The sequence below is a fragment of the Thamnophis sirtalis genome, unplaced genomic scaffold, assembly GCF_051295495.1.
Source record: "Thamnophis sirtalis isolate CommonGarterSnake01/CBP01778 unplaced genomic scaffold, rThaSir2_p1.2 scaffold_4, whole genome shotgun sequence".
Lineage (NCBI taxonomy): Eukaryota > Metazoa > Chordata > Lepidosauria > Squamata > Natricidae > Thamnophis > Thamnophis sirtalis.
The window spans coordinates 7,369,009-7,378,528 of record NW_028261384.1 but is presented as its reverse complement, the minus strand read 5'-3'; the positions used below and the strand labels follow the sequence as shown (position 1 = coordinate 7,378,528).

Sequence of the window (9,520 nt, the reverse complement as noted above, 5' to 3'; positions counted from 1 at the left end):
TGTTCCCCTTCTTCCCAGTTTTCCATGATTTCTCACAAATGACACAAAAGGTTTCAACCAGGTTTTCAGCTACCATATTTTTCGGAGTATAAGACGCACCATGATTTTGAAGAGGTAAATTTTTTTTGAAAAAGTTTTTGTACTCTGCAGGTCTCCCAAACCCTCTGCACAACAAAAAAACATTTTTTGCAGAAAAAAAGGGTGTGTGTGTGATGCAGAGGCTTTGGGAGGCTTGTAGAGTGCTCCTGGGAGCTGGCGGGGGGGCCAAAATGGCCCATTTTTTGCTCTCTCTCTTTTTATCCTCCCCAACCCTCAAGAACACTTTGCAAGCCTCCTAAACCCCCTGCCATTTATGCAAAAGGGGAAGGGGGGTTCAGTAGGCCAAAAATGCTGTATTCAGTGTATAAGACACACCCAGATTTTCACCCTCTTTGGGGGGGGAGCTGTGTCTTATACTCCAAAAAATACGATAGTTCTTATATGTATGTGATTGAGCGGATCTTGAGAGATTTAAGCCCATTCAAAGTAAAGGAGCATTCTGTAACTATGCTTTTATGGATGCAGATCCAATCTCATTTTTTCCATTATATTCTTAGTATAGCCTTTATTGAGCCAAGGTGGCGCAGTGGTTAGGGTGCAGTACTGCAGACCACTTCAGCTGACTGTTATCTGCAGTTCGGCGGTTCTGATCTCACCGGCTCAAGGTTGACTCAGCGTTCCATCCTTCCGAGGTGGGTGAAATGAGGACCCAGACTGTGGGGGCAATAATGCTGACTCTGTAAACCGTTTAGAGAGGGCTGAAAGCCCTATGAAGCGGTATATAAATCTAACTGCTGTTGCTATTGTTATTGTCATTGTACAAAATAAATACAACGAAATTGGTTATTTTTCTCTTATTTCCTGGTGCAACACTTTATTTTATTGGCAAAACGCAGACTGTTAATACATAACTTTCACTGCCTACTTCTGTATCCTGCTGCAAGGTTGAAAACGGAGTGAAGAGAAAAATAATGAACCCATTTTCAATTGCATCTTTTTTTTGGAAGGGATAGGAAAGAGATGGGATTGCAAAAGCAGACAGGAGAACTATGGTTTGTTAAAATAGGATGGAAGGGCATGCAAATACCTATATAGGCAATGCTCTTGACCTTTAGCTCGTCTTCCTACAAACTGTCTGTGTTCTTTGCAAGGATTTTAGCCACATCCTGGCCGTTCAAAAGTATTTGGGAATCAGGGAGGTGGGGAGAGGAAGGATGAAGAGGAAAGAAAAGAGAAATTTCAAAAAAAGCAGAATGGATAAAACCAGCCGGTGGGAAAAAAAAACGGAAGGGTGAAGGGTCTACGGGAAAAGACCAATCTTTGCATTTCATTCACTGTCACTTCGAAAAGAAATATGAAGCATATGAAAACGAGGAACGACAGTCTGTCAGTGAGATTTTTGTTTTCCGCGAGACTGCCAATAACCATCACTCCATTTACCAGTTCCTGGAAGGACTAGAAGTACCAGGCCTAGTTCTAATTTTAAAGGAACCGAAAGGAGAAAAATTAGAACCAGACTGTTCATGTGGCGTGGAAGGAGATTTGAGTTTAGCGGCGGAAGAGAACAAAGGAGAAAGGGTAACTAGGATAGAAACAAATGCCATCTTAAAATGAATTTGCCTCCAAGAACCAAACTAGACATATGTTGAAGGACCAAGGGATTCACTATTGTTTGAAGTGGGAGGACTTGACTTGGGTTACAGTTACAGCTATGACCACAATTGAGGGGCAATCCAGGAGGAAGACCATCTCCAACAGAAGATACTGAAGGTTTTCAGTGGTGGGAGCACCAGGGGCTGTTCCGGTACGGTGCCCACCCTCTTTACCAGTATTTGAGGTTTTCGGGGCTTCCGCGAACGGAGCATACAGCGCCTGTGCAATGCTCCGCCGAGCAGCTGGAGCGGCACAGAAGCGTCACGGGCGATGAGTATGTATGCGTGCTCTGCTCGCGTGTGCATGTGCACATTCATGTGGTGGACGCCCGGACCCGTTGCACCGTATCGGTTGCAACGGGATCCGGAACATACCACTGAGAGCACTTACAACTCGATTTCATTTAGGGCTGCATCAGGGTTGTGTTTCACCTCAGGGAGGCAGTGTGCGTGTGGCCAGCTCCACATCACTCATATCGGGGGCGCCTGTAGTGGCCCGAGCATTCCGCCAACAAAAACGGGCTCCCAAGCTCCATTTTTGGTTGTGATTCCACCTAAAACCAGGGCTGAAATACTACCGGTTTGGACTGGTTCGCCCGAATCGGTAGTAAAAAAAAGCTAACACCAGGCAAACCAGTATTTCTGACGATCAGCTGTGACGCACGATTTATATTAGCTAGAAAGCGGGATTTCCTGCTCTCTAGCTTATCTAAATCGTATGGCGCAGCGGATTCCCCCCACCCTCGCTGTTCTACTTACCTTTGTAGGGGCGCTTGGTAGATGGCTCCGCCCACCCACCTGAACATCATCACGTCCGTTTTTGACACTCTGTGCATGAGTGGAGGGGGCACGTGAGAGCGGAGCGCATGTGCTCATATTTGCGAACCGGTAGCGAAGTAGAATTTAATCCTTGCCAGAAACAATCTGCCAGTGAAAACGTGCGGCCCTTCTGAGCTCCTTTTTCAGTGGCAGAGATACCATGGGTTAGTCCTTTGCTATTTCCAGCACGGCCTCACTGGACAGATCTAAGCACCCCCATGGGTCGGATGTGACACTGTCCAGTCAGTCAGTCAAGAGTTCTGATGAAGAAGGATGAGAATTGATAGCACGTTTTTTTTCTATTCAAGCCAAATCATACTTAAGAAGTTTATCCGTAAAAAAAATGATGGGATTTTTGAAAAGTGTCGCGGGTCCCAATGGATGTCTTTAAAGACAGATCCACTCAAAATCTTGATTTAGAGTAGCCCACAATGGCGCATGCATATCACCACCAGCATTTGTCGAGTGAGGTTTGCCCCATTTTATGACCTTTCTTGCCACAGTTGTTAAGTGAATCACAGCAGTCGATTAGTTAGCAACCTGGCTTCCCCAATGACTTCTGCTGGTCAGGAGGTCACAAAAGGGGATCACGCGACCACGGGACAATGCAAGCATCATAAATGTGAGTCAGCTGCCAAGCCCCTGAATTTTGATCACATGACCATGAGGATGCTGCAAAGGTCGTAACTGTGAAAAACAACCATAAGTCACATTGTTCAGTGGCATTGTAGCTTTGAACAGTCACTACACGACCGACTGTTGTAAGTTGAGGACTACCTGTATATTTGCAGAAATATAAATGGAGTACCTATGCAGCTGTCCCCAATGACTGGCACATAGGTTACTTGATGTGTAGTGATGTAAAAAACTAATCCAAGCTTAAGTAAAAGTAAAGGTCCCCCTCGCACATACGGGCTCTAGGGGGCGCTGCTCATCTTTGTTTCAAAGCCGAAGAGCCAGCGCTGTCCGAAGACATCTCCATGGTCAGGTGGCTGGCAGGACTCAATGCCAAAGACGCACGGAACGCTGTTACCTTCCCACCAAAGGTGGTTCCTATTTTTCTACTTGCATTTTTACATGCTTTGGAACTGCTAGGTTGGCAAAAGCTGGGACAAGTAACAGGAGCTCACTCCGTTAAGTGGCGCTAGGGATTCGAACCACCGAACTGCCGGCTTTTCTGATCGACATGCTCAGCGTCTTAGCCATTGAGCCAAGCTTAACCCCGTTGATCGTGTCAAGAAATGCTTGTGTTCTCAAATCAGGCTAATCCAAGGCTTGCTGGATAAACCATCATGGCGGATTTATACTGGTTTAAACCAAGTTATATCAGTAGATTGCCCAAATAGATAAAGCAATTAAAGCACAAGAATGGAAAGCTCAGTGTTCCCATGTTGAATTTTTCTTAACAGTTTTCTACTCTCAGGTCCCTCAAAAAGTCACTGTGTTGTATGTTCTCTGAAGGTGGGGAACAAAGAACAGAGACTTTGCATTCACTCTAGACAAAATCCAACTTAAGAAACAGACTAGATGTCGTTCAGAAAGGGCAATGAATCTCTAGCTGAAAGAAGCAAAGTCGATCCATTCACTTTGGTGGCAACCCCATCCCTCACTAACAGTATGAATAAGGGTTTTCACAAACACTGAGGAATTGTGAATAGTAATAGACAAATGGCTTAATTCATGTAGGTTTCAAACCAGAGGTCTTCAAACTTGGCAACTTTTAAGACTTGTGGACTTCAACTCCCAGAATTCTCCAGCCAGCAGAGCCTTAAAGTTGCCAAGTTTGAAGGCCTCTAGTTTAAACCATGATCTGCAGATCAACTCATAATGGTCTGATTCACAAATAACACTAATGGGCAAGTTCACAAGCAACGCTAAGGATAGCAGAAGGGTAAAGTGGAAAATAAAATAATCTAGCAACTAAGATACATTGCAGAAGCAGAATATAGCAACCATAGTGGGGAAAATCCCAAAATTTGACAATTTGCACAATGCCATAACAAATTGGTTTGATTTCAGCTCAGTGTGATGTACCATGGCTAAGATGCTGAGCTTGTCGACCAGAAGGTCGGTAGTTCAGCGGTTCGAATCCCTTGTGCTGCGTGAGCTCCCGTTACTTGTCCCAGCTTCTGCCAACCTAGCAGTTTGAAAGCATGTAAAAAATACAAGTAGAAAAATAGGAACCATTTTTGGTGCGAAGGTAATAGCGTTCCCTGCACCTTGGGCGTTGAGTCATGCCGGCCACATGACCACGGAGAAGTCTTTGGACAGCGCTGACTCTTCGGCTTTGAAACAGAGATGAGCACCGCCCTCTAGAGTCAGGAACGACTAGCACTTATGTGCAAGCGGAACCTTTACCTTTAAGGTATGTGTGGACGTAGGGTAGTGTTTTTGAAGCTTCACAAGTTGAAAATGTGTGGACTTCAACTCCCAGAATTCCCCTGGCTGGGAAATCCTGGGAGTTGAAGTCCACACATCTTCAAGTTGCCAAAGTTGAGAAACGCTGATTTTAAGGAAACCTGAATTTGATCATAATCTATTAATAAACTTATCTTCAAACGGCAATATTCCCCAACAACAATGGCAAAGGATCTGTCCTGCTGAACGTATTCAACTTGAATGGATAAGAGTTGTTTGAACACACCAAGACAAGAAAAATGGGCTTTACAACAGATTAGTGTGATGAGCAACCCAAATATCTGAAATAATTTTAGGGGCCTCGGTTTCCTCTTTGGAAAGGTGAATAAGCACCCATTTTCCTGCCGTCCCCGGAGAGTTGGAAAGAAATCTGAGGTTGCCACATCTTCCACGTCATTTCTCCTTGATCTTCAAGACATTCCTGAGAATTGAAATATACCCACAACCAAAATGCCCAGTGTTCATGCTAGCCAAAACGTTTTTAAAAGTGCAAATTCTTTCTCACACACAGTATTTCTAAAATTTTGCAGCTGGAGAAAGTTTGAGGACAATGAATCTTAACTGCAAACAAAATTAAGAGCACAGCCACACACCCCAGCCTCAAAGCTTTTAAACCACAAGTATTCAATTTTTTTTTCATCCCTCAAGCATTAATTGGGGGAGTGGTGGGAGTGGGAGAGACACTTCAAGCAGAGTTAGTAAAAAAAAAAAAAAAAAAAGCAAGGTTCTTTCTTGGTCCTAATGAATACTCAAGCTAACATAAATGGTCATAATTTTATAGGCGCCCCAGCACCCACAGAAATGTAACACCGTCATCATCGTAACTATCAGTGCTCGCCTCAGGAATGGAATTAAAGGTTATATGCACTTAAATAAAACAAACAAACCGGAGCTGGTGTGCCTTTTAGTTTAAGACCAGACACACATATCTCAAAACACAAGCACAAGTCCTTCAACGCCAAAATTCTCAGAAGCGGAATTTTTAATTCTTGCACAGCCCTTCCAAGGGAAGGACAAGAAGCTGATTAAAAGCAGCATTTACAAGAACAGAGGATCATTTCTTCCCTTTAAAGCCAAGGCTTTCCTTGCTCTTTCCGAACTTTAGAACAGAAACTGTTCCCTGCTGGATATGAACCCATGGCCCATCTAGCTGAGCCCTCTGTTCTCCCAGGGACCAATCGCGTCCCTAAGGAAGCCCACCTGTCTCCCAGCAGATGGGCTCTGGAGAAGGAGAAAAGCAGTAAAAGAGCATAAGTGGGTTGCTGGATGGGACCCTGGCCCATCTAACCTCGCAGTCTGTACCCCTGGTGGCCAATCAAAAAAAAAAAAAAGATCAGGTGTCTCCCAGCACAGGGGTCTCCAACGTTGGCAACTTTAAGACCTGTGGATTTCAACTCCCAGAATTCCTCAGCCGGCTGAAGAATTCTGGGAGTTGAAGTCCACAGGTCTTAAAAATCGCCACGGTTGGAGACCCACCTCAGCAGGTTGCCTTCAGAGGGGGGAAAAAACGAAGAACTAATGTAAACGGTACATTGCAGATTGGGCCACTGGTCCATCTAGTCCAGGGATGTCAAGGCCCAGGGACCGGATCCAGCCCAAGGGTTGCTTAGATCAGGCCCCGTGGGCCATCCCTGAAGACAACGAAGGACCGGACCGCAGTGCCTCTGCCAGGGAAAACTGAGTTCCATTTTCCCCGCTGATCGTGTCAAGAAATGCCTGCGTTCTCAAATCCAGGCTTAACCAAGGCTTCCTGGATAACCACCATGGTGGAGTTATACTTGGTAAACCAAGTTATATCAGTCGATTGTCCAGCGAGATAAAGCATAGAAGCACAAGAATGAAAAGCTTATAAACCGCGTTCCTGTGTTGAATTTTTCTTACAGTTTTCCCCACTCTCGGATTCCCTCTAAAAGTCACCCCTGAGCTCGGTTTTTGTTGGCAGAGGGTTGCAGGAGGCTGGCGCAGCCGAAAACGGATCTCGGGAGCCCCTTTTCCCAGGCAGACCACTCAGGCCACCCCCAGGCACCCCCAAAACGAGTGATGTTGAGCTGGCCACGCCCACCCGCCTCCCAAGGTCAAACGCAACCCTGATGCGGCCCTCAATGAAATCGAGTTTGACACCCCTGATCTATTCCAATGTCCGCCTCAAAGGTGCTTTTCCCGGGGGAAACTCGGCTTCCTTTGTTTTTCTTTGAAGACATTTCACTTCTCATCCCAGAAGCTTCTTCAGTGCAGTTCAATCTTCAGAAATGTCGTCAAGGAAAAACACAAAGCTCAGTTGCCTTTTGGGAAAAGCACCATGGGGACAGGCAAGGACCTGAATGACCGAGAATCTCCACGGACATTTAGTCCGATGTCTCTTCTCCCAGGAGAACCATCGACTGCCCACGGGCAGCCTCCCAGCAGAGAGACTCCAACTCCTTCTGCCATCACGGTTACTTACCATCCCCTTAACCCAGGGTTCTCCTTCTGCAAGGAGAGAAGCAACCTAGAAATAAGGAAAAACTTCCTAACCCTGAGAATTAACCAGTGGAAAGGCTTTGCCTCCCGAAGTACATAAAATCATCCACTACAACCTCCTACTTGTCAACGAATACATCAGCTTCAAGCACAACAACACATGAGCTCACAATAGATACAAACTCAAGGTAAAGGCTCCAAACGCGATTGCAGAAAATCCGACTTCAGCCACAGAGTGGTCAACGCCTGGAATGCTCTACCTGACTCCGTTGTTACATCCTCAAACCCCCACTTGAGCTTTAACCTTAAACTGTCTACTGTGGACCTCACCCCATTCCTAAGAGGTCCCTAAAGGGGTGGCGGGCATAAGCGCACCAGCGTGCCTTCCGTCCCTGTCCTAACTTTCCCTTGTATTGGTATCCATTTCATGTATTCATAATCCTGTCTCTACTTATTTTATCTAATTCATGCTTGAGGAAAATAAATAAATAAATGTTAAGAAAAGGGTTGTGGGTGCTCCATCGCTGGAGGTTTGTAAGAAGAGACTGGACATGGGCAATTGTCTCAAACGATGTAGGGTCTCCTGCTTGAGCGGGGGGGGGGGGGGGCTGGACTAGAAGACCTCCAAGGTCCCTTTCCACAGCTCTATTCGGTTTGGTTTGGTTTATTGGATTTATAGCTATTAAAGTCTTCCCAAAGGCCAGGAACACCCTCTCTCCAGGGGGCAACCCGGTGCATCCTGCCCTCCCAAAGGCAGCCCCCACCCCATCCACCCATACAGGAGGCCAGCGAGGTCACCTTGGCTGTACCGAGGGTCGGATGGCAGACCCCCGCCCCCGCTCCCACCCCCGGGCATGCAACCTGGCAAGAATGGGGAGGGTCTTCCTTCTTTTCTCTACATCCCACCCACCATTGGGAGGGCAGCAGGCGAAGGGGAGGGGGCTGCATGGGGCTGCCCCTCGTTTGCACCCGGTGGCTGCAAGGGGGGATGGGCAGCAGGATGCCCACAACCCCCCCAGGCGATGACAGCCCCCCCTCCCTGCGCAAAGCCCCCCTCCCCGCCTGCATGGGCACCGGGCACCCACGCCCCCCTCCTGCCGCCCCTCCACCGGGTCTCGCCCGACTCACCGATCACCTCCTCCAGCTCGTAATCATCCCTGTCGATGGACCAGGCCAGCGAGCCGGAGTCCTCCGCGGCCATGGCAGCCGAAGCTGGGGCGGCGAGGGAAAGAGCTGGGCCGGGCACAGCCGCCGCGGCGCCTCGCAGGGGCCAAACTTCGCCCGCTCTGGCTTCCCACCTGCCCTTGCCCAGGCGCGGTGACGTCACGCGCACGGCACGCCGCCCCGGGGTGGGGCGGGGGCTCCGCGGCAGCCATCTTGAGCGGGTCGCCGACTCGGCGGCTCCGCCCTCACTCCGAAGCTCAGCCCCTCCCCCCCGTCTTCTCTATGCTTTTTAAAAATTCCTTTCACGCCCCTCCTCCTCCTCCTCCTGAACTTTCCCTCACGCTGGAAAGACGGGGGGAAGTGTGGCCCGAGCGACGCCGCTCCCAAGATGGCGCCCGCGCTGAGGTCTGCTCCCAAAGCTCCACCCCTTTAGTGTCACCGACGGTGGGCGGAGATTGGCGAAAGGAGCAGAGGCTGCCTCGGTTATTGGCTGGGGCGCTGTCAATAAGGCTCTAGCCCCGCCTTCACTGCATGGGGTGGGGTTAACGTTGAGAAATAGAAGGGCGGATAGTCCTCAATTGACAACAGTACAGTTCATTTAGTGACCGTTCGAAAGTAGGGACATATGACCATTTTTCACACTTATCAATGCAGAATCCCAAGGGTCACGTGATTTACGTTCAGATGCTCGACAACTGACGCATTTAGGACAGTTGCAGTGTTTAGGAGTCATTTCGTAACCTTTTAACAAGCAGTTAATGGATAACCCAAATTCACTTAACAACCGTGTTACTCATTTAACAACTGCCATGATTCACTTAACAAATATGGCAAGAAAAGTCATACAATGGGATAAATCCCCTAAAAAACTTTTTCACTTAACAGCATAAATTTTGGGCTCATTTGTGGTCAGTGGTGGCTTTCCATTTTTCTTACTACCGGGCTTCCGGTAGTAAGTTGGGTGAACA

General features: G+C 47.7%; 1 protein-coding gene across 1 annotated transcript in view; it reads right to left on the bottom strand.

Annotated features, from left to right (window-relative positions):
- Positions 1–8,691, bottom strand: part of OXSR1 (oxidative stress responsive kinase 1) — a 101,006-nt gene extending 92,315 nt beyond the window's left edge. The window contains exon 1 of the mRNA XM_087712428.1: positions 8,517–8,691. Coding sequence (XP_087568554.1) covers positions 8,517–8,589 — 73 coding nt within the window. The 5' untranslated portion in view covers positions 8,590–8,691. The remainder of the gene's footprint in view (positions 1–8,516) is intronic.
- Between the last annotated feature and the right edge of the window lie 829 nt (positions 8,692–9,520).